General features: G+C 53.2%; 1 protein-coding gene across 5 annotated transcripts in view; it reads right to left on the bottom strand.

Annotated features, from left to right (window-relative positions):
• Positions 1–25,083, bottom strand: part of FLYWCH1 (FLYWCH-type zinc finger 1) — a 41,801-nt gene that overhangs the window by 10,005 nt on the left and 6,713 nt on the right. For 2 of the 5 annotated variants that reach the window (XM_031658556.1, XM_031658557.1), the window contains 7 exons: positions 15,011–15,433; positions 14,121–14,603; positions 10,856–11,320; positions 10,457–10,720; positions 6,421–6,684; positions 5,324–5,596; positions 4,040–4,100 (listed from right to left, as the gene is read on the bottom strand). In XM_031658556.1, coding sequence (XP_031514416.1) covers positions 4,040–4,100; positions 5,324–5,596; positions 6,421–6,684; positions 10,457–10,720; positions 10,856–11,320; positions 14,121–14,603; positions 15,011–15,335 — 2,135 coding nt within the window. In that variant the 5' untranslated portion in view covers positions 15,336–15,433. Of the gene's footprint in view, positions 1–4,016; positions 4,101–5,323; positions 5,597–6,420; positions 6,685–10,456; positions 10,721–10,855; positions 11,321–14,120; positions 14,604–15,010; positions 15,434–16,424; positions 16,519–25,083 lie in introns of all 5 variants that reach the window. The other 3 variants (XM_031658558.1, XM_031658559.1, XM_031658560.1) reach the window with 3 other exon arrangements.

The following is a 25,083-nucleotide window of genomic DNA, read 5'->3' on the forward strand; positions in this document are numbered from 1 at the left end:
GAGGCCAGGGTTTTTCTGGGGGTTGGTCATGTAGGTACGTTGTGCCTGGGTGAATATGGCACCGAAATTGCAGGCTCAGAAGAAGAGTGTTCAGCAAATATCACATGATTTGTACAGAAAAGAGTGAGCAATTGTTATTTGGGGATAGCATTGTATTCATGCAGGAACTCTACTGGTCAAGTTCCCAGATGCCAGCTGGGCATGGTGGCTCACGCCTATAATCCCAGCACTTCAGGAGTTTGAGGCAGGCAGATCACGTGACGTTAGGAGTTCGTGACCAGCCTGGCCAACATGGCGAAACCCCGTCTCCACTAAAAATACGAAAATTAGCTGGGTGTGGTAGTGTGCACCTGTAATCCCAGCTACTCAGGAGGCTGATCACTCACTGTGATCTTGCAGTGAGTGGAGATCACACCACTGCACTCCAGCCTGGGCGACAGAGCGAGACTCCATCTCAAAAAAAAAAAAAAAGTTCCGCTGGGCGCGGTGGCTCAAGCCTGTAATCCCAGCACTTTGAGAGGCCGAGATGGGCGGATCACGAGGTCAGGAGATCGAGACCATCCTGGCTAACACGGTGAAACCCCGTCTCTACTAAAAAATACAAAAAACTAGCCCGGCGAGGTGGCAGGCGTCTGTGTTCCCAGCTACTCGGGAGGCTGAGGCAGGAGAATGGCGTAAACCCGGAAGGCAGAGCTTGCAGTGAGCTGAGATCTGGCCACTGCACTCCAGCCCGGGTGACAGAGCCAGACTCCTTCTCAAAAAAAAAAAAAAAAAAGTTCCCAGATGCCAGCCCAGGGTGAACCTTGCACACAGGCTGTTCTTAGGGCAGCAGTCTCGGGCCTGCCGTGTTAAGGCTGATCTGTACAGATACTGTGTTACATTAATTGGTTTTTCATGTTAATGCATTCCTGGGAGAAATCTTACTGAGTCATGGTATAGAATTCTTTTTTATGTTGCTGGATTCTGTTTGCTGGTATTCTATGTTCTGGAGAAATACTGGGCTGTGGTTTTCTCTTTGTGTTTCTCTGCTTGGTTTTGGTATCAGGGTGATATTGGTCTTACAGAATGAGCTGGGGCCAGGCATTGTGGCTCATACTTGTAATTCCAGCACTTTGGGAGGCCAAGGCAGGTGGATTGATTGAGCCCAGGAGTTGGAGACCAGCCTGCACAACACGGCAAAACCCCATTTCTACTAAAAATAGAAAAATTAGCCAGGCGTGGTGGTGCGTATGTGTAGTCCCAGCTACTCAGGAGGGTGAGGTTGCAGTGAGCTGAGATGGTGCTACTGCACTCCAGCCTGGGTGTCACAGTGAGACTGTCAGAATGAGGTCCATAGTAAGGTCTCATCTTTATTCCCGATTTTAGTATTTTCAGTATTCTTGCTCTTCAATTTTTTTGATCTTTAGGTAGAGCTAAATATTTGTCAATTTTATTGATCCTTATACAGAACCAACTTTTGGTTTTATTTACTATTTATTTCCTTCCTTCTACTTTAGTTCTTTTATTTATTTATTTTTTTGAGACGAGTCTTGCTCTGTTGCCCAGGCTGGCGTGCAGTGTTGCAATCTCGGCTCACTGCAACCTCTACCTCCCGGGTTCAAGCTATTCTCCTGCTACAGGCACCCGCCACCAAGCCTGGCTAATTTTTGTATTTTTAGTAGAGGTGGGGTTTCACCATGTTGGTCAGGCTGTTCTCGAACTCCTGGCCTCATGATCCACCTGCCTAGGCCTCCCAAAATGCTGGGATTACAGGTGTGAGCCACCACACCTGGTCTTTTAGTTCTTTTTTATATTTTTTGTGGAGATGAGGTCTTGCCCATGCTAGTATGGAACTCCTGGGTTCAAGCGATTCTCCCACCCTAGCCACCCAAAATACTAGGATTATAGGTGTGAGCCACTGTGCTTGGCCCTGTTTATTCATTTAGAGACGGGATCTTGCTCTGTCTCTCAGGCTGGAGTGCAGTGGTACTATCACACTTCACTGCAGCCTCGACCTCCCAGGTTCAAGCGATCCTCCCAGCAATGCTACCACGTATGGCTGATTTTTTGGTAGAGACAAGGTCTCACCATGTTGCCCAGGCTGCTGCTTTTTTTTTTTTTTTGAGACGGAGTCTAGCTCTGTCACCCAGGCTGTAGTGCAGTGGTGTGATCTCAGCTGGCTCACTGCAAGCTCCACCTCCTGGGTTCATGCCATTCTCCTGCCTCAGCCTCCGGAGTAGCTGGGACTATAGGCAGGCACCTGCCACCACGCCCGGCTAATTTTTTTTTCTTTTTGCATTTTTTAGTGGAGACGAGGTTTCACCGTGTTAGCCAGGATGGTCTCGATCTCCTGACCTCATGATCCGCCCGTCTTGGCCTCCCAAAGTGCTGGGATTACAGCGGTGAGCCACCGCGCCTGGCCGGCTTCTTCCTTTCACTATAGATTTCCCTATAAGCATGACTTACAGTGCATCACATAAGTTTTGTTATGTTGTGTCTCCATTTTCATTTATTTCAAAGTATTTTATAATTATCTTCTTTGGCTCACTGTTTGTTTAAAATTACACACAGCATCATGCTCTGTTGCCCCAACTGATTTCAAACTCCTGGGCTCAAGTGATCCTCCTGCCTCCGCCTCCCAGAGTGTTGAGATTACAGGCATGAGCCACCGTGCCCAGTCTCACTCACTGGTTTCTTATGAGTGTGTTAAGTGGCACAACCTTGGCTCACTGCAACCTCTATCTCCTGAATATGATTACAGGCATGTACCACCATGCCTGGCTAATTTTTTTTTTTTGAGACGGAGTCTCAGCCTGCTCAGGCTGGAGTGGCCGGTCCACCACTGCAAAGCTTCCCGGCCCCGGTTCACGCATTCTCCTGCCTCAGCCTCCCGAGTAGTTGGGACTACAGGCTCGCCACCACGCTCGCTAGTTTTTTTTTTGTATTTTTTTTTTTTTTTTTTGAGACGGAGTCTTGCTCTGTCACCCAGGTTGAGTGGCCGGATCTCTCAGCTCACTGCAGCCCACTTCTCCTGGTTCCCTCACTTTATTCTCCTGCCTCAGCCTCCGGAGTAGCTGGGACTACAGGCTCGCCACCTCGGCCTCGGGCTATTTTTTTTTTTTTGTATTTTTAGTAGAGACGGGTTTCACTGTTAGCCAGATGGTTCCATCTCCTGACTGCGGATCCGCCCCTGCCTGCCTCCCCAAAGTGCTGGGATTGAGCCACTGCTACTGCTTGGAAAGTTAATTTTGTATTTTAGTATACCTGGTTTAGCTATATAGGCCCTGACTCAATGATTATTTGCCTTGGTTTTCCCAAAGTGCTGGGATTACAGGTATGAGCCACTGAGTCCAGGCTTGAAAGGAATGAAATCATACAAAGTATGTTCTTTGACCACAGTGGGATGTAATTCCAAATCAATAACAAGGCTGGGCGCAATGGCTCTTGCCTGTAATCCCAGCACTTGGGAGACCCGAGACAGGCGGATCATTTGAGGTCAGGAGTTTGAGACTCAGCCTGGCCACCATGATGAAACCCTATTTCTACTAAAAATACAAAAATTAGCTGGGCGTGGTGGTACATGCCTGTAATCCCAGCTACTCAGGGGGCTAAGGCAGGAGAATTGCTTGAACCTGGAGGGTAGAGTTTGCAGTGAGCTGAGATCATGCCACTGTACTCCAGCCTGGGCAACAGAGAGACTCTATCTCCAAAAAAAAAAAAGGACTCTTGCTTTATGGCCTGGCTGTGGTTGAGAAGAACCTGAATTCTGCTGCTGGCAGCTTCTCTCTTGTTCTCTCTCTGTCCCATGTCTGTCATGTGAAGGATGCTCAAGTGGGCCCAAGGAGGGGTTCCCATGGTGAGGAACAGGGCCTCCAGCCTCACTTGGGCCTTCAGATGACTGCCTGACAAATTCTCTTCAACCTCAGGAGTCAGAACCACCCAGCCCAACCACTCCCATGATGTTGACCCACAAAAGCCGAGACAGCAAATATTTGTTGTTTTAAGCCCACTACGTTTTGCTGTAATTGGTCACGCACCATTAGATAACTAATACAATTACCCATACATCGGCTGGCTTTCGGGAGGACACGTCTTGAAACACAGCTGAACTTGAATCTTTTCTGGGGAAAAAAAAATTGAAAACATGAATTAATAATTCTTCTCTTGTTGAAGCTGACAGAACCAAGGACGCACACCTTCTTAACGATGCTCTCAAGGCTGTGAGGAGAAAGACAAGCAGTGGGAATTCAACGCATCAATTACCTTCTATAGTAACATGAGCTACTGGAGCCCCTAAGAGTCGATCTTCAGCTGCTGTCATGGAAAGTACTGGGGGTCAACTAGACATCAAAGATGAGAGGCCAGGCCTCCAGCACAACTTTTTGTTTAAGCTCATTTAGTGGCTTTCTCAAAGAAGCCCTTTTTTCAAAAAAATGTTTGTAAAGATGGGGTCTTGTTCTGTCACACAGGCTGGATTGCAGTGCATGGCTCACTGCAGCCTCAACCTCCCGGGCTCGGGTGGTCCTCCCCTTTTCTGAGGAGCTCAGACCACAAGCATGCACCCCTACGCCCAGCTGATTTATAAGCTGTTTTTAGAGACAAGGTTTCACCATGTTAGCCAGGCTGTTTTCTTCTCTTTTTTTTTTTTTTTTGAGATGGAGTTTCACTCCTGTTGCCCAGACTGGAGTGCAGTGGTGCGATCTTGGCTCAACGCAGCCTCTGCCTCCCAGGTTCAAGCAATTCCTCTGCCTCGGCCTCCCAAGCAGCTGGGATTACAGGCATGTGCCACCATGCCCAGCTAATTTGGTATTTTTAGTAGAGATGGGGTTTCTCCATGGTGATGAGGCTGGTCTCCAACTCCTGACCTCAGGTGATCCACCTGCCTCAGCCTCCCAAAGTGCTGGGATTACAGGCGTGAGTCACTATGCCTGGCCAACTTGGATTTGTTACTGTTTTACAGGGCATGGCCCTTAATATTCACATGAATGACAGTGAGACACATAATACTTTCTAAAGATTGGTTTTGGCTGGGTGTGGTAGTGCATGCCTGTAATCCCAGCTACTTGGGAGGCTGAGGCAGGAGAATCGCTTGAACCCAGGAGGCGGAGGTTGCAGTGAGCTGAGATCGCTCCATTGCACTCCAGCCTGGGCAACAAGAGCAAAACTCCAACTCAAAAAAAAAATAAAAAAAAAAAGACTGGTTTTACATTCTGTTGATGTGAATAATTGGTGTGTGCACAAAAGCAAAGTCTCCTCAGTGGGTGCCTGGCCTGGGGCATCAGTTCTGAGCTGGCAGAGATGAGGATACCCACACCCCTGCCTCTGCCCCACACCCTGTCTGTACCTGGATCCTCCTGCTGGGCCGTGCTGGGGAGCCGCTCCTTTTGCCTCAAGGCCTCCAGGCCTGCCAGGTCGGGCTGGTGGCAGTGGCTGCGCATGACCATGACGCGGTGGCCCTGGGTGATGGCGCGGCTGCGGCAGCCCAGCCGAGCCTGGTCCCGGCACATCCAGTACACCTTCTCCCCGGCCGCCTTCTCCTTCCTATAGAGGAAGGACTCGTGCACCAGGAACCTGCCCCCCAGGGAAGTCCTCAGGAACTCCAGGGGTCGCAGGGGTTCTGAAAGGGAAAGTGACACTGTGAGTAGGGCCACAGGGGCCTGGGTGTCAGGGCTGGGGGTCTAATTTGTCCCCCAAGCCAGGCTCCACCAGGAATCTGCAATCCCCTAGCAGGCCCCATGGTGGACACTGCCCTCCTCCCCTCTGGGCCCTGAAGGCTGAAGCTCCGGCCCTCCAGCCCTGACTTCCACGCTGGCTGGCCCTTTCCAAGGGCTCTGGTGATGCCTGGGCAGGTGGCCTGGCAACCACTAGACCCTGAACACTCCCGAAGGACTCTCCCAAGCCCTCAGACCTCATGCTTGCAGGCGCATCTCCCAGGGCTGGGGAGGAGCCATTCTGGACTGGTCACCAGGGCCTGCTGGCTCCCTGTCCACCTACCCCTCAGCCAGCTGGCAGCCATCTGGCCTCTGACTTTTAACAAGCTGAACTGAAAGGTCACATGATGTTGTGACTGGAGAGAACCCCACGAGACTAGAAGCTGTGTGGGTGGCGTGGGGGGTAGACTAAGAGTGTCCGGGATCCACCGTATGGCCCGTCAGCAGATTCCAAGCAGTCGCTGCCAATGCTACCTGTGGCTGCCATCCCCTTTCTTGAGAGAGCTGAGTGGGTTCCTACCCCTGACAGCCAGTCCCTGTTGCCCTGAAGACCAGCTGCAGGAGCTCAGAGCCTGCAGATGGAGCCTCCTGCCCTTGGGGAGTTTATGGCCCAGGCTGCCAGACCCCCATGCGCAACACACACGGCAGCCCACGGGCAGCCTGCAGCCAGCATGTGGCGCACGGGTCCCGGGAGACTAGGGTCACCTGGCCCAGCGCCCTCTGCACGCACCTGGACTGTCCCACTGTGCCAGGTTGGGGAAGTGCTCCCGCTGCCGCAGGGCCTCCAGGCCACCCAGGTCGGGCGGGTGGCAGTGCCTGCGCATGACCATGACCCGCCGGCCCTGGGTGATGGCGCGGCTGCGGCAGCCCATGCGGGCCTGGTCCCGGCAGGTCCAATACACCTTCTCCCCGGCTGCCTTCTCCCGCCGGTAGAGGAAGGACTCGTACACCAAGAAGCTGCCCCCCAGGGGCGTCTTCAAGAACTCTGGGCCTCCTGTTGAGAAATGGGAGGGGAGGAGCAGAGGACACCAGCTCTCAGAGCCAAGATCAGCATGGCCCTGAGGTGAGACCTCCCGCGATGCCTACACCCCCTCCTCACAGTGAGGTGGCCCCGGAGCCCAGGACACAGATGCTACCATCCCTCCAACTCCACTGGGGCTCCAGCTGCTGGGGTGGTCCCTCTCCTGAGGCTGGGGACTGGTGAGGTGAGGCCCCTGCAGGTGGAGGCCAAGCGTCCCACGCTGCGATGCCTTCAGGGAGGCAGTGTCTGCTGCGTCACGCGTCCGTCCCCAGCGTCCGCCCAGGCTCGCATGCAGGGTGCACTGTGCCTGATGGGTCAGAGGAACGACCCAGGGCCCTCAGGGGACAAAGCTGCTCGGGAGCTGGATGGGGCTGAGAGGGGTGGCCCCCGAGAGCTGGGCAGGTGGAGAGGTGACCCGAGGACTGTGAGGAAGAGGTAGGAGCAGCGTCCACTGTCCCGGATGTGGTGAGAGGGAGGACCCTGTGGGGTGACAATGCCTTGCCCAGAAAATACCCTTTCCTCCGTGCAGGCTCAGGGGCCACAGAGGTGGGGAGGCAGCCTGGGGCGTCGTGGGCACATCAGGTGGTAGTGGAAGCAGGGGATGGGGGTGGGTAGCAAGCCCTAGAGGAGACGCCGGAGGGGGCGGTGTCTGGCTGTGGAACCACCTTCAAGAGGGATGGAGAGGGCTGGACAGGGGCCATGTGGAGTGGGGAGGCTCGGGAGGCAGGAGGACCCTGCGGGGTACAGCAGCACAGAAGCCTGGGGACCGCAAGACAGAACAGGTCAGGAGGAAGGTGGGGACCCTAGACCACAGGAGGGGGTGGTGTGACCATGGGGCACACTTCATCCCTTCCACATGGATGCAAACGCCAGCAAGGGGCTGGGCGCAGTGGCTCATGCCTGTAATCCCAGCACTTTGGGAGGCCGAGGCAGGTGGATCACCCGGTCAGGAGTTCAAGACCAGCCTGACCAACATGGTGAAACACCATCCCTACTAAAAAAAATACAAAAAATTAGCTGGGTGTGGTGGCGTGCACCTGTAATCCCAGCTACTCAGAAGGCTGAGACAGGAAAATCACTTGAACCTGGGAGACGGAGGTTGCAGTGACCCAAGACTACACCACTACACTCCAGCCTGGGCAACAAGAGTGAAACTGTCTCAAAAAAAAGAAGACCGACCCCTCATCTGGGAGGACCAACATCTGATTAACAGGAGCAACAGAAAGGGACGATGATGGGGAAGTTAACAGAGAGCACGAGAGGATGACCCCACCATGAAGGCCATAAGCCCGAGGCCTAAAAAGGCCCCTAGTGCCCCCAGCACAGCCCAGTGCAGCTGGGAGGGAGCAGAGACCCTAAAGCAAAGCCGATTGCACACACAGGATCAGTCACACAAAAGCTGCAGTTCAAGGGCAGGCTCTGCACCTGTGACACCAGGGAGGCCAGGCTGCCCCTCGACGGAGGGAGGCTACAGACATTTCACACCTGCAAGGCCTCAGCGTGCTACCTCCCAGGACAGGCTCAGGAAACAACCGGAGGCAGGACTTCTCCAAACCACAACACCACGAAGAAAACCAAGAAAGAGAAAGGCAGGCCCAGAAGCAGAGAGTTGGCACAGTGAACCCCGAGGGACAGCTGGGCCCAGCCTCTGTTCCCAGGTCAGGCTGCACTGGCACGATGCTCCCTGGCAGCTCCAGCAACCTGGGGTTGTGGATGATCGGATCCAGGTGGGGTCGACCTGGACACACAAAACCAGGCAAACAAACGCAGCAGCTGCCGTCGCACAGAGAAGACAGAACTGTGTCAGAAGATGGGACCACAGAGCACCCCACCGTCAGCCGCGAGCAGGTTTCTAGGCTAAGGGAAAACCAAACGTGGCCGGGTGCAGTGGCTCACGTCAGTAATCCCAGCGCTTTGGGAGGCCGAGGCAGGCGGATCACCTAAGGTCAGAGTTTGAGACCAGCCTGGCCAACATGGTGAAACCCTGTCTCTAATAAAAATACAAAAATAGCTGGGTGAGGTGGCGGGCGCCTATAATCCCAGCTACTCAGGAGGCTGAGGCAGGAGAATCGCTTGAACCTGGGAGGCAGAGGTTGCAGTCAGCCGAGATTGCACCACTGCACTCCAGCCTGGGTGACAGAGCAAGACTGCGTCACACACACAAAACACCTGTGCAAAAGTGCACTGAGTAGCTGACAAAGAAATGGAAACACCGATTAACAGTAGTGGAGGCACATTTTAGGGAATGGGACAGCCAAGACCCTAAGAAACAATTGCTTAGAGGCCAGGCGCGGGGGCTCACGCCTGTAATCCCAGCACTTTGGGAGGCTGAGGCGGGCGGATCACAAGGTCAGAAGATCGAGACCACCTTGGCTAACATGGTGAAACCCCGTCTCTATTAAAAATACAAAAAAAAAAAAAATTAGCTGGGCTTGGTGGCGGGCTCCTGTAGTCCCAGCTACTCGGAGAGCTGAGGCTGGAGAATGGCGTGAACCCGGGAGGTGGAGCTTTCAGTGAGCCGAGATGGCGCCACTGCACTCCAGCCTGGGAGACTCTGCCTCAAAAAAATAAATAATAAAAAATAAAAATTGCTCAGAGCAGTTATTTGTGGGGCAGGAGCGGGGGTGAGGACGAGGCAGGGGCAGCTGCATTACCTTGTAGCACCATCTCCCTGGAGATGGAACAAAAAAAAAACACAGCTCTCAAGTCTGAGAGAACTTTAGGGCCATTAGGCAACTCAGCTGACCCAAAGCTGCAGGATGGAGAAGAACCACTGGAAAGAGAGGCCAGCGCCTCAGGGCCATGAAGAGCAGGTGAGTGGAGGAGGCCGCGCTGAAATGGCTCCTCAGCCAGACGGGATGGGGACATGTACACCACTGTGGTCATGAAGTCAAAACACCAGGTGCTGCGGGGGGGCCAACCGTGTGGATAAAGATGGAGACAGCCGTGACCCTCCTCAGGCCAGCATTTCAGGACATTATGGGTGTCTATGGAACCACTGGCCGAGAGGAGAAACTGATTGCATGTAAATATCACCTCCTCAATCCTTTTTTTTTTTTTTTTGAGACGGAGTCTCGCTCTGTCGCCCAGGCTGGAGTGCAGTGGCCGGATCTCAGCTCACTGTAAGCTCCGCCTCCCGGGTTTACGCCATTCTCCTGCCTCAGCCTCCCGAGTAGCTGGGACTACGGGCGCCCGCCACCTCGCCCGGCTAGTTTTTTGTATTTTTAGTAGAGACGGGGTTTCACCGTGTTAGCCAGGATGGTCTCGATCTCCTGACCTCGTGATCTGCCCGTCTCGGCCTCCCAAAGTGCTGGGATTACAGGCTTGAGCCACCGCGCCCGGCTATATCACCTCCTCAATCCTTAACCGCTCAGACCTTTAGACAGGCTCACACCATAGCAACGAGACTGACCATGTGCAGTCAACACCCTCCATTAATACTATGAACTCTTAAGACAAATGGAGGAAGAGGAGGAGGAGGAGGGCAGGGAGGTCTATCCCTGCTGCTGCCGCTGTGGGGCAGGTCGGGCTGGACGGGTGAGGCCAGGCTGAGCAGGAAGGTAGCGCCCATTGAAAGCAGCACGGGGGGGAAGAGGAGGAGGAGGACAGGGCCATGGCTCCTTCTAGGACGTTCACAGAAGGGAAGAGGACGTTTGCCAGCGGGACCCGCAGGGTGGAGAGGGAAAGGCAGTGTGGGGCTCCTGCCTGCTTTCTGTGGCCCAGCTCCCCGCCCAACCCCAGGTACCTGGGCTCCCCCGCTGCGCCATGTTGGGGCGTTTCTCCCGCTGCCTCAGGGCCTCCAGGCCCCCCAGGTCGGGTGGGTGGCAGTGGCCACGCATCACAGTCACCCGTCGCCCCTGGGTGATGGCGCGGCTGCGGCAGCCCATGCGGGCCTGGTCTCGACAGGTCCAATACACCTTCTCCCCGGCTGCCTTCTCCCGCCGGTAGAGGAAGGACTCGTACACGAGGAAGCTGCCCCCCAGGGGCGTCTTCAGGAACTCAGGGCCTCCTGGGGAGGTTCGGGAGGCAGTTAGGAGAGGAGGCAGGGGCTGGGCAGGCCTGATCCCACTCCCTTCCCTCCCTGGGCCTCTGATGGCCAAAGAGTCAAGGCAGGGCCAGTGAGTCCCAGAGGAAGGCGGCTCACCAGGGTCTGCATCCATGTCCTGGTCCTCGTCCGGGGATCCTTCCGGGGCTTGTGGCTGGGTTGGCAGCTCCTGGTCTTCGACCTTCGCTCGCTTTCTGGGCCGGGGCGTGGTGAGAGTCAGGGGACCAGGACCCCTGTGGTACAGCAGACTATCCACACCTCGGAGCACCGTGTCCACTTGGCTCCCAGGGCCGTCCTGCCCAGCCTGCAGTGTCTCCGTGGCCTTCTCCTGCTGCCGCCGGGCTTCCAGGCCCTCCATATCGGGCGGGTGGCAGTGGCCACGCATCACGGTCACCCGCTGTCCCTGGGTGATGGCCCGGCTCCGGCAGCTGTGCAGTGCGTGGTCCCGGCAGGTCCAATACACCTTGTCCGCAACAGCCTTCTCTCGCTTGTAGAGGAACGACTCATGTACCAGGAAGCTGCCCCCGTAGCACGTCCTCAGGAACTCGAGGGGCTGGGCCTGTCCTGGAGGAGGGACCCAAGTGGTCACAGCCACCAGGGGTGGGGAGAAGCCCAGGAGTGGCAGCCACTGCAGACTCTGGGGGCTGACATGGGCCTTTCTCCTTTAAGGCTGAAATTTACCCTGGCTTCCTGAGCCAGATATGCCAGAGCCCCCAAGCCCATTCCCATGGAACCCCTACACCAAGCAACCCGGAGGGGAGTCTCATTCCTCTCCTAGCAGCCAGTGAGGCCGCCCTAGCTCAGGCCTGTTAAATGTTGCATCAAGATCACACCTGGAGGGGCCAACCTGGACTCGGACTCAGTGGCCTCTGTTGTCTGTCACTCCTGCTCATGCATTTTTTTTTAGGGTTTGTTTAAATAATCTACCCATTTTTGAATAAAACACACAAGTTATAATACACTCAAATGGTTCCAAAAGATCACAGTGAAAAATAAGTCTCCCTGTTCCCTGCCCTTCCCTTCCCGCCCCAGGTGCCCAGGGCAGGGACCACCTCAGATCCTTAAAGCTGTGTCAGGAGGCACCTGGCCTCCTTGAACCCAAGCCCATCTCCTAGTTACTGGTAATAAAACAGCCAGAACTCCCATTTGCAACTTGCTAAGCCCCAAATGTGCAATTTATACAGCAATCTAGGTTATCACAGCCAGCTTAAGATAAAACTCCTGAAACTCCAGGAATGAGGTCAATTTTCTAAGGCTACAGAGCTACCATCAGGTGGGGCTGGAATTTGAACCTATGACCCAAAACCCAAGACTCTCCCACCAGACTTTTTTTTTTTTTTGAGACAGAGTCTCGCCCCACCACCTAGGCTGGAGTACAATGGCGTGATCTTGGCTCACTGTAACCTCTGCCTCCCGGGTTCAAGCGATTCGTCTGCCTTGGCCTCCCGACTAACTGGGATTACAGGCGCCCGCCACCATGCCCGGTTAATTTCTTTTTTTCTTTTTTTTTGAGATAGAGTCTCACTCTGTCCCCCAGGCTGGAGTGCAGTGGCACAATCTCGGCTCACTGCAAGCTCTGCCTCCCAGGTTCATGCCATTCTCCTGTCTCAGCCTCCCGAGTAGCTGGGACTACAGGTGCCCACCACCACGCCCGGCTGATTTTTTAATTTTTTATTTTTTAGTAGGGACAGGGTTTCACCGTGTTAGCCAGGATGGTCTCAATCTCCTGACCTCGTGATATGCCCACCTCAGCCTCCCAAAGTGCTGGGATTATAGGCGTGAGCCACTGCGCCCAGCCTCGCCCAGCTAATTTTTTGTATGTTTAGTAGAGACGGGGTTTCAATATGTTGGCCAGGCTGGTCTTGATCTCTTGACCTCATGATTCATCCGCCTCAGCCTCCCAAAGTGCTGAGATTGCAGGCGTGAGCCCCTGCACCTGGCCTAGGTGTTTTTCCTGAACTTAATGGACACCAGAATCGCCCGAGAACCAGATAAAATTCTGATTTGTTTTTGAGACAGGGTCTCACTCTCTTGTCCAGGCTGGAGGGCAGTGGTGTGATTCTGGCTCACTGCAGCCTCAATCTCCCTGGCTTAAGTGATCCTCCCACCTCCGTCTCACAAGTGGCTGGGACCACAGGCGCACCACGACAGCTGGCTGATTTTTTGTACATATGGGGTCTCACTGTATTGGCCAGGCTGGTCTTGAACTCCTGGGCTCAAGCGATCCTCCTGCCCCCAGCCTCCCAAAGTGCTAGGATTATAGGCATGACCACTGTGCCCAGCCCACATTTACATATATCTATTTTTTCTTTTTTTTTTCTGAGACAGAGTCTTGCTCTGTCGCCCAGTCTGGAGTGCAGTGGCACAATCTTGGCTCACTGCAACCTCTGCCTCCCGGGTCCAACCGATTCTCTTGCCTCAGCATCCCGAATAGCTGGGATTACAGGCATCTGCCACCACGCCTGGCTAATTTTTTATTTTTAGTAGAGATGGTCATGTTGGACCATGTTGGTCAGCCTGGTCTCGAATTCCTGACCTCAGGTGATCCACCTGCCTGGGCCTCCCAAAGTGCTGAGATTACAGGCGTGAGCCACTGCGCCCAGTCACATTTTTATATACATACATAATTTTTTTTTTTTTTTTTTTTTTTGAGACGGAGTCTCGCTCTGTCGTCCGGGCTGGAGTGCAGTGGCCGGATCTCAGCTCACTGCAAGCTCCGCCTCCCGGGTTCACGCCATTCTCCGGCCTCAGCCTCCCGAGTAGCTGGGACTACAGACACCCGCCACCTCGCCCGGCTAGTTTTTTGTATTTCTTAATAGAGACGGGGTTTCACCATGTTAGCCAGGATGGTCTCGATCTCCTGACCTCGTGATCCGCCCGTCTCGGCCTCCCAAAGTGCTGGGATTACAGGCTTGAGCCACCGCGCCCGGCCTTTTTTTTTAAGGATGAAGTCTCGCTCTGTCACCCAGGCTGGAATGCAGTGGAGCGATCTGGGCTCACCGCAACCTCTGCCTCCTGGGTTCAAGTAAGTCTCCTGCCTCAGCCTCCTGAGCAGCTGGGATTACAGGCATCCATCACCACACCCCGCTAAGTTTTGTGTTTTTAGTAGAGACGGGGTTTCACCATGTTGATCAGGCTGGTCTCGAACTCCTGACCTCATGATCCGTCCGCCTTGGCCTCCCAAAGTGCTGGGATTACAGGCATGAGCCACTGCGCCCGGCCACATTTATATTTTTAAAAGTCATTTTAGCTTCGAGTACATTTTAAAAGACCCCGTAGTACCCCACATTTCTATTTGGGCTCAGGAAGGGCCCTTGGGTCCCCTGCCCCAAGTGGACATGGCAGGGGAGTGGACTGTACTCACCCAGCCCCAGGATCGAACGCTTCTTGGGCGGCAGGCTCAGCAGTGACAGGGCTCGGGGTCCCTCATCCTCCTCCGGGGCTGGCTTGGTCAGCACCAGCCCAGGAGTGGGCTCTGGCTCTGGCTCTGGCTCCTCAGGGCACTGCCAAGGGCCCACCCCCTCCAGTGGCTCCTCCACTGGGCCTCCAGGGCCCTCAGGACCCTGGGGCTCTCCCAAGCCCTCTGGCAGGGCCAGGCTGGGCAGCTTCTCTCTCTGACGCCGGGCCTCCAGGCCTTGCTCATCGGGCACATGGCAGTGGCCCCGCATCACTGTGGCCCGCAGGCCTCGGGTGATGGCCCGGCCCCGGCAGCCCAGCTCAGCATGCTGGCGGCACTTCCAGTACACCTTGTCCCCCACAGCCTTCTCCTGCTTGTACAGGAAGGACTCCAGCACCAGGAGGCGGCCCCCGAATGGTGTCCTCAGGAACTCCAGGGACTGAGGGGCTGCTGGGGGAAGGGGAGGGCTGGGTTAGCTAACCTAAAGCCAAGCTCCAGGTCGCAGGCACAGAGGAGAGCCAGGGAGGACGTGGGGGTTCTGAGTGTGGCAGGTGCCTTCTCCTGCTCCCAAGCAAGAAGCCCAGACTCTCAGGGCTGGTTTTTATTTTGGGGGTGGTAGTGGATGTTTTTAGGGAGCTGAAGGAATTCTGCACATCACTGCAACTCCCATGAGCTCCAGGAGGCCCTGGTACCTGAGTGTGATCTTCACACCAGCCTGGGACAGGCTCAGGATCAGAGACCAGGAGGCTCAGCTGGGAACAGGACAAGACACTGTGCTAGAAGTGGGGTGTGCAGGGCCTGCTGTGAGCACTGGAACCCACAGGGTGGCTGGGCAGGGGCAGCAGGCCACACCTCACCTGTGTCCAGCTTGCTGCACTTCTGTTCAGGCATCTGCAGGGCTGGCTGGACCACCCTTCCCTGCTCCTCGACTGGCAGGATCTGCAAGGTGCTGGCGAGGGTGGCAGGGCCAGCCATCTCCAGGGAAAGGACGCAGTGCACTTCCTGGGGCTTGGAGCCCACCCCATCCTCATCTTGGTTGGAGGCTGTGAGCAGGACCAGTTTGGAGAACTTCCTGGGCTTCCTGGGGGCTGCTGGGATGACATCCGTGGCTGGCTCGGGGGACGGCTCCTGGCCAGCCTTCACGCTCTCGCCCTCCTGCTCGCTGGGCTCGGGCAGGGGCATCCCTGGACCCAGGGCCTGTCCCTCAGGCCACGCTCAGCCCCCAGCAGGTGGATTTCTCCTACTCCCAGGCAAGCAACCTGGAGTTCAGCGGTTCCGTCCTAAGGAAGGAAGCAAAATCCCGTCAGTGGAGGAAGCCCTTGGGGGGCTCTAGACGCGGCTCTGGGAGGGAGGTGGGCAGATGGGGCTGCCTCACTGCTCTCTGGAGCCAAGGCTGGCGGGGGCCCTGATGGAACTAGGCTTCTGTTCTGCCAGTTCCTCTCCTGGCAGCCTTGGATATGTCACCCCCATCTAACCCCATCTGGAAAATGGCCCACTCTCCACAAGGGGCCATCAGAGTGACTAATGGACTAAGAGCCCAGCCACTACCGAAGGGCCTCCCACGTTCTGAGCATAGAAGAAGGGTTTCCACCTGCATTTCCAGTACCCCGTCCAGCCCCTACATTATGACGGCAGGACATTTTTTTTTTTTTTTTTTTTTTTGAGACGGAGTCTCGCTCTGTCGCCCAGGCTGGAGTGCAGTGGCTGGATCTCGGCTCACTGCAAGCTCCGCCTCCTGGGTTCACTCCATTCTCCTGCCTCAGCCTCCCAAGTAGCTGGGACTACAGGCGCCCGCCACCTTGCCCGGCTAATTTTTTTTGTATTTTTAGTAGAGACAGGGTTTCACCGCGTTAGCCAGCATGGTCTCGATCTCCTGACCTCGTAATCTGCCCACCTCAACCTCCCAAAGTGCTGGGATTACAGGCTTGAGCCACCGCACCCGGCCCAGGACATTCTTACTGACCCAGTTATAGATGAGGACAGTGAGGCACAGACAACTGTGGGAGGCGGAAACCTGAGACCCGTTTCTGCTCAGATGCCCAAGGACTTGCTAGGACCTTTTTGGAAACCACGCGCTTCACCAGGACACCGGGCACCTGTCTCCGGAGCGTGGGCCTCGCACACAGAGCCCTTCCAGAGGACAGTGCTGCACCTTGGCCTGGGAGGCAGAAAGCCCTTTCTGGGCTCGGGCAGACCCAGTCCCTATACTGTCCTGGAGGCCCCAGGCCACCCCTGCTTCGGGAGATACCAGGGCCCCAATGTGGCAGCCACCTTGTGCCCGAGCTGTTGCTGTTGCTGCCTCGGCTGGTCGGGGACGGGGCTGCGGTGGTGTCTGGAGAATCCCCAGGTCACCACGGGTTCCAGTCTGGAGAGGCAGAAAGGGCAGATAATGGGGAACCGGGCAGGGCTGGGGGGGGGGTCCTGGGGGCAGTCAGTGGCAGTCACAGTATGGGGTGGGGCTTTTTGTGTGGGGAAAAGAGGGATCAGATTGTTACTGTGTCTATGTAGAAAAGGAAGACATAAGAAACTCCATTTTGATCTGTACTAAGAAAAATTGTTCTGCTTTTACATGCCATTAATCTGTAACTTTAACCCCAATCCTGTGCTCACAGAAACATGTGGTGTATTGAATCAAGGTTTAAGGGATTTAGGGCTGTGCAGGATGTGCCTTGTTAACAATATGTTTGCAGGCAGTGTGCCTGCTAAAAGTCATCACCATTCTCCATTCTCAATTAACCAGGGACACAATGCTTTGTGGAAAGCTGCAGGGACCTATGCCCAAGAAAGCCTAGGTATTGTCCAAGGTTTCCCCGCACTGAGACAGCCTGAGATGTGGCCTCGTGGGAAAGGAAAGACCTTACATTCCCCCAGCCCAACACCTGTGAAGGGTCTGTGCTGAGGAGGAATAGTGAGAGGGAGACTTCTTTGCAGTTGAGATAAAAGGAACGTTTCTGTCTCCTGCTCATCCCCGGGAATGGAATGTCTCGGTGTAAAGCCAACCATTCGTTCTATTCTGATATAGGAGAAAATCGCCCAGTGGCTGGAAGCGAGATACACTGGCCGTAATACTGCTGTTACTCTTTGCTACACTGGGATGTTCGTGTAAAGCGAAACATAAATCTGGCCTACGTGCACATCCAGACACAGTACCTTTCCTTGAACTTATTCATGATACAGATTCCTTTGCTCACATGTTTCCCTGCTGACCTTCTCCCCACCATCATCCTGTTGCCCTGCCACACTCCCCTCGTCAAGATAGTAAAAATAGTGATCCATAAATACTGAGGGAACTCGGAGACCAGCGCCAGTGTGGGTCCTCGCACGTTGAGTGCCCATCTCCTGGGCCCATTGTTCTTTCTCTATACTTTGTCTCTGTGTCTTATTTCTTTTCTCAGTCTCTCATCTCCACCTGATGAGAAATACCCACAGGTGCGGAGGGGCAGGCCTCCTTCACCTGGCACCCAATGTGGGGCACGAACCCACGACCCTGAGATTAAGAGTCGCATACTCTACTGAGCTAGCTGGGCAATTCTTTTTTAGATGACCAATTTGGCCACAATTATAACATTTTCCCCTAAATGTTCTAACTTGTCCTCCTAAAGTGACTCCAGTCATTGCTTGAGCCATTAGCATAGCCTTATGCATGGCTCCTCCAGTCCTATTACAAGCCTTCACTTACTCTGTAATTACATCAACTCCTGCTGAGCACTGGAATCTAATCTCTCATATAAAGGGAGTTGGGTCCATATTGTTTAACTCCTTCCTTCATGTCTTTTAACATTTTCATGGTGAAAGGTTCATATCTAGCATTAGCCACCGCAGGTGCTCCTGCTGGAGCCCCTTCCCCGGCCAGTACCGATTGTAAAACTACCAGGAACTGCCATGCCTCAAGACCTTCGTTTTCTAACTTCATCAAAGACCGCATGCAGTGTGCCACCGTGTCCACTAGGTGGTGCTGGTGGATTAAGTCTCATAGTGGGCAGCTGAGGATACAGCGCCGCGCCCTGTGGTGCTGATGGATAAACCACCACTGCCGTGGGTTGCTTGGATGATGCCGTGCTATTTGGCGTGGGACACACCGCTTGAGGTCTGTATTGAACCTCTGGAGGCGGCCAAAACTGAGGCTCGGCTGGCTGCCAGTATTCATAAGCTAGCCACGGTTGGGTTTTATTTTCTACTGGCTGATACTGTGGATACCGTGTCTGGATTGGCTTTGCTGAGACAGACTCTATCCTTTTCTACTTGATTTTCTCTTGGGGTTTGTACTTGTCTAACCTGCATTTGAGGTTGTAATGTTACAGGTATCTGAACCGCGGGAGGAAGAGTTGGCCATCGTGGTTTAGACTCTCATGGCCCCAGTGATTCTGGAGCTTTCCCCCCAGTTTTGATGATTCAGGATATATTACCTCCTGTAATTGATTGTAGTCAACATGGCTTTATAGCCAATTGACATTCCGGATTTGTATCTTCATAGGCCATTAATTCTACAATGGCCTTTTGGGCGTTATCATCTGTAGTAGATTTTTGAGCGGTATCTTGCAATCTTGCCAGGGTAGGGCTCTTTAGAGCCTTGTCTAATTGAATTAAAAGACGGGCAGGTGGTTCCTGGTTCCATGAATTTTTTCCCAGGCCCTGAGGCAAATCACCCTTACTTGTTTAAGTCAACATTTTGCGTTCACGAGCCATTACAGACTCTGCTGCATATTTACAATGTTAACTTTCCATTCCTTTCTCGAATTCTGTCCCTGCCTCTTCTTCACAATCTATTACACAGCTTTCAGGCGCATCAGAAACTGAAATGCTGTCTTCTCCTGTTTGAAGCAGTTCTAAAGCTGCTTTAATAATGGCCCAATCATTCCATACTATAAGTGGGGTTATTTTACCTTTCCTATTTGCTTGTTTTAATTCTTTGCCAATTTTTTCCCAATCTTTTAGATCTAAATTTGTTCTGGAAACCATGGGCAGAACTGTTCTATTGTTTGAATGAGCATAATTAGATTTTCTGCAGAGGCTCTAATTGAACCCCTAAGTCACCATGGGTGCCTGGAGAGGCAGAATGGGCAGATAATGAGGAACCGGGCAGGGCTGGGGTGGGGGCCTGGGGGCAGTCAGTGGCAGTCATGGTGTGGGGTGGGCTCTTTGGGGCAACCCAGTGTGGGCAGATGGTGGGGTCTTTCCCACCTCAGCCTCGAATTGAGACTGCAGTCCCCTGACATTTTTAGCGTCCTCACCCCCACCTCACATGTTACAGTTCCAATTCCCACGGGTCTCCCACTTTGCTCCAAAGTTCCCTGGCCTGGGGCCCCACATTCCGCTCTGGAAGGCCTGGTCGGTTCCAGGGACAACATAGAGGGGAGTGGCTCCTTAACTCCATTAAGGCTCCGTCCCCAGGAAATCACAGGTACCAGGAGGGCCAATCCCTCGGGCGAACACTTCCCACTTCTGTTTATAGGGCTTCCAAGACCCATGTGCTTCAACAGATCTGGAAAAAGTTCCAATACAAGAAAAGGCCCTGGCCATTGGCTTGTGGAAGGTTGAAGACCCCTTCCCACTCTTGCCCTTTTAAGCTCTTGGGTGGTAGATCCTGACCCAGCACCACTCCGCCCATTAAAGTCCACAGGCCCCTTGGCAACCGGGCTTTGTCTCCACCTGCCTGAACCTTGACTGGCCTGGGGCGGCTTGCCTGACCAACAGTGTGGCAGGAGCGCAGGGTACACATTCCCACACTTCACGGGCCAGGGCCTTGAGTCTGCAGGGAAGGCAGCTGTAGGAGAGGCCACGTGCAGGGCACCACCACATTCGGGGAGACCACCTTGTACCCTCCAGCCCAGCAGTCTATTAACTGCCTGCAGACATGAAGGAACCGAGGGACCCCACAGAACCTGATCACCGGGGAACTCCTATTATTTTAAGCCAGTAAGATCATGCGTTGTATGCTACACAACAATAGCGGATACGCTTGGCAAGTAAGTGACTCTAGTGGGTTCCGGCGTTTTACTTTTTTGAGACAGGGTCTCGCTCTGTTGCCCAGGCTAAGTGCAGTGGCATCATCTCAGCTCACTGCAACCTCCACCTCCTGGGTTTCAAGCTATTCTGCTGCCTCAGACTCCCAAGTAGCTGTGATTACAGTTGCCTGCCAACATGCCTGGCTAACTTTTGTATTTTTTGGTAGATATGGGGTTTCACCATGTTGGCCACGCTGGTCTCAAACTCATGACCTCAAGTGATCCACCCGCCTCAGCCTCCCAAAGTGCAGGGGTTACAGATGTGAGCCACTACACCGGCCAATTCTGGCTTTTTGATAGATGGAATAATACAAACGGTTATGAAATATCTGACATAAAACCATTTGTGAGCTCGAATGCCATGCTACGCTACACAAATGCCACATCCCCCAGATGGGTGCATGTAAAGGGCTAGTAACGAAGGAAACAACAATATGAAGTAGAAAGGAGAGCAAAGGAGAATTATGCATTTTAAAACATCTCCACTGGCCAGGCGTGGTGGCTTGCCCCTGTAATCCCAGCACTTTGGGAGACCGAGGCGGGCAGATCACCTGAGGTCAGAAGTTCGAGACCAGCCTGGCCAACATAGAGAAGCCCGTCTCTACTAAAAATACAAAAATGAGCCAGGCGTGGTGGCAGGCACCTCTAATCCCAGCTACTCGAGAGGCTGAGGCAGGAGAATCGCTTGAACCAGAAGGCGGAGGTTGCAGTGAGCAGAGATCACACCCCTGCACTCCAGGCTGGGCAACAGAGCGAGACTCCATCTCAAAAATAAAAATAAAAATAAAGCAGCCTTTTTACAAGATGGCGCCGAAAGCAAAGAAGGAAGCTCTGCCCCTTGTAAACCCAAAGTCAAAGCGAAGGCTTTAGAGACCAAGAAGGCAGGGTTGAAAGGTGTCCACAGCCACCAAAAAAAAGATCACCCACCTTCTGGCAGCCCAAGACACTGCGACTCCAGAGGCAGCCCAGATATCCTCGGAAGAGCGCCCCCGGGAGAAACAAGCTTGACCACTCTGCGATCATCAATTTTCCACTGACCACTGACCACTGAGTCCGTCATGAAGAAAACAGAAGACAACACCACACTGTGTCCACTGTGGATGTTAAAGTTCACAAGTGCCAGATCACACAGGCTGTGAAGCAGCTCTGGGATATGGATGTGGCCACAGTCAACACCTCGATTCGGCCTGATGGAGAGAAGGCATGTGTTCAACTGGCTCCTGATTACGTTGCTTTGGGTGTTGCCAACAAAACTGAGATCATCTAAACTGAGTCTAGCCAGCTAATTCTAAATATATGTATATCTTTTCACCATTAAAAAAAAAAAACAAACTGCAACATATGACATGCCAGCCACAAGGGGACAAACACTGTCCGATTCCACTTGTATGAGGTCCCCATCGCGGTCAAACTCATGGGGACAGAAAATAGAATGGGGGTGCCAGGGGCCGGGGAATGAGGAATGAATGTTTCACGAGGACAAAGCAGCAGTTGGGGAAGATGAAAAGGTTCTGGAGACGAACAGTGGTGACGGCTGCACAATGAATGTACACCACTGACCTGAGCACTTCAACAGCGAGCTCAGTGAGAGCAGCTGCTCACAAAGACCAAGGGTTGCAGGATGCAATTTACATGAATGACCAATATGGTAAATTTTACGTCATGTATATTTTACCACACACACACGAGCCATCTGTAACAAACTATATGCAAAACACCCCATTTCCCTAACATTATCAGTGAACAAGGTTCTCCATACAAGGTAGATTTTCTAGTAACTAAAGTTATCCCTCTATGATTCAGAATCATATGATTTTTATCTGATTCAAAATTTACCCATTTAGGATGGATTTTTTTTTTTTAAACTCTGTCGCCCAGTCACCCAGGCGGGAGTGCAGTGGCACGATCTCAGTTCACTGCAACCTCTGCCTCCCGGGTTCAAGTGATTCTCCTGCCTCAGCCTCCTGAGTAGCTGGGACTACAGACGCGTGCCACCACGTCCAGCTAATGTTTGCATTTTTTAGTAGAGATGGGGTTTCCCCATATTGGCCAGTCTGGTCTCGAACTTCTGACCTCATGATCTGCCCACCTTGGCCTCCCAAAGTGCTGGGATTACAGGTGTGAGCCACCGTGCCCGGCCAGAATGGACACCTTTTGCTTTTTATTTTAGTGGCAGGATTTCACTATGGCCCAAACTGGAGTGTGGTGGCGCGATCACTGCAGCCTCTGCCTCCCAGGTTCAAGCCATCTTCCCACCTCCGCATCCAGAGTAGCTGGGACTACAGGCGCACACTACCATGCCTGGCTAATTTTTGTACTCTTTGTAGAGATGGGATTTTTATCATGTTGCCCAGCCTGGTTTTTTAATTTAAATTAAAAAAAAATTTTGGTAGCAACAAGGTCTTGCTATATTTCCAGGTTGGTCTTGAACTCCTGGGCTCAAGCGATCCTCCCAGCTCAGCCTCCCAAGCACAGGATGGATGCCTTTATAAGCTCTTCTCATCCTCTTTCCTGTCCAGGGAAAGGGAGCATCCGTCCTCCCTCTGGCTTTAGAAGCGTCTCTACCAGCTCCCCAATGCACCCCTCCCTGTTTTGCTTCCCTGTCTCCAGAGCTATTGTACCTCTGCTCTTTTACTTCCACTGGGCTTGTCAAGGTACTTAGGTTATTTTTTTTAGGACACAGGAGATCTGACAAAAACTCCTCCCTCCCTCAGTTACCCAAATGTGCAGCGCGCCACTTCCTTCTCACCTCGGCCGACTTCGGGCTGCCCCCAGCTCTACTGACATCACCCTCCTCTGAGGCCACTGTGCAGGTGGGACCAGCGTGTTCATTCCACCAGTCACAATCTCCCTCACACACACCTGCTCCAGCCTGGGGCTGGCCCTCAGGGAAGAGACTCCTCTGTGTGAGGCGACACAACCCAAAATGTGGTCTATTCAAACAGTGGGATATTACTCAGCAAATTAAAAAGAAATGATGTTCTGATACATGTTACACGCAGCCAGTCACAAAGATCCAGTGTCACACGATTCAACTGACATGAAGTGTCCAGAATGGGCCAATCTATGGAGACAGAAAGCTGACGGATAGATGCTTAGGGTTGGGAGGGACCGAGAGATTGGGAGTGATGGCTGAGGGGTCTGGGGTTCCTTTCTAGGGTGATAAAAATGTCTTAAAATTGGCTGGGCGAGATGGCTCATGCCTGTAATCCCAGCACCTTGGGAGGCTGAGGCGGGCAGATCACCAGGTCAGGAGATCGAGACCATCCTGGCTAACACGGTTGAAAGCCCATCTCTCTAAAAATACAAAAAATTAGCTGGGCGTGGTGGCGGATGCCTGTAGTCCCAGCTACTCCGGAGGCTGAGGCAGGACAATGGCCTGAACCCAGGAGGTGGAGCTTGCAGTGAGCCGAGATCGCGTCACTGTACTCCAGCCTGGGAGACACAGCGAGACTCTGTCTAAAAAAAAAGTCCTAACACTGATGGCAGTGATGCTTGTACAACTTTCTGAATATATTAAAAGCAGTGAATTGTAGACTTTAGATGGAGAAATTGTATGGTATGTAAGTTCTACCTCAGACAGGTCACTGAAAAGTAATCCCTGGCTGGGCGCGGTGCCTCACGCCTGTAATCCCAGCACTTCGGGAGGCCGAGGTGGGCGGATCACGAGGTCAAGAGTTCGAGACCAGCCCAGCCAATATGGCGAAACCCCATCTCTACTAAAAATACAAAAATTAGCTGGGCATGGTGGCAGGTGCCTATAGTCCCAACTACTCGGAAGGCTGAGACAGAAGAATTGCTTGAACCCAGGAGGCGGAGGTTGCAGTGAGCCGAGATGGCGCCACTGCACTCCAGCCTGGGCCAGAGAGAGAAGCCGTCTCAAAAAAACAAAACAAAACAAAAAAAAACCAGGGCCGGGCATGGTGACTCACACCTGTAATCCTAGCACTTTTGGAGGCGACGGTGGGCAGATCACCTGAGGTCACGAGTTTGAGTCCAGCCTGACGAACACGGAGAAACCTGGTCTCTAATAAAAATACAAAATTAGCTGGGCGTGGTGGCGCATGCCTGTAACCCCAGCTACTCGGGAGGCTGAGGCAGGAGATCGCACCATTGCACTCCAGGCAACAAGGGCAAAACTCCATCTCAAACAACAACAACAAAGCAAACAAAAAAACAACAGTCGGAATGACTCACATCCCAAGGGTCTCTTGGTGAAAAAGTTTTTCTTTTTTGTTTTTTTTAGACAGAGTCTGTCACCCAGGCTGGAGTGCAGTGGTGTGATCTTAGCTCACCGCAACCTCCGCCTCCTGGGGTCAAGCGATTCTTAGGCCTCAGCCTCCTGAGTAGCTGGGATTATAGGCACCCGCAACCACGCGTGGCTAAATTTTGTTGTGTATTTTTAGTAGAGACGGGGTTTCACCATATTGGCCAAGCTGGTCTCGAACTCCTGGCCTCTAGTTACCTACCTGCCTCTCAAAATGCTGGGATTACAGGCGCTCTACTGAACAGCAGAAGCTTCTTGTTCTTGGGTTTGGTTTACTCATCAAAGAAGGGGTGGCATGCATTAGATGTTGTGAAATTTTCTAAGTTCTAATATCATATTCTAAAAATATATAGAAACCATTTCAGAATGTTAAGACTATAATACTAAATTACCCCAATCCTGCCACTCAAATGCACAACTACTTCCATTGTTGAATTAATGCCTTTAACACACTTCCTTTTCTGTAGCACACACTGCGTTCAATCATGTCTGCTACTGAGAGTAGGAAGCCCCCACCCGAGGCCACCTGGAATCTTTCCGCAGGACCATTGCATGAGGCAGGACCACCCTTAATGGGAAAGCGCCCATTTACATCCTCAGCAGCAATACTCGACATGGCCACAAGATGGTGGTGTTGCTCCTGAAATGTTCCTATTGC

Source organism: Papio anubis, chromosome 18 (genome assembly GCF_008728515.1).
Source record: "Papio anubis isolate 15944 chromosome 18, Panubis1.0, whole genome shotgun sequence".
Taxonomy (NCBI): domain Eukaryota; kingdom Metazoa; phylum Chordata; class Mammalia; order Primates; family Cercopithecidae; genus Papio; species Papio anubis.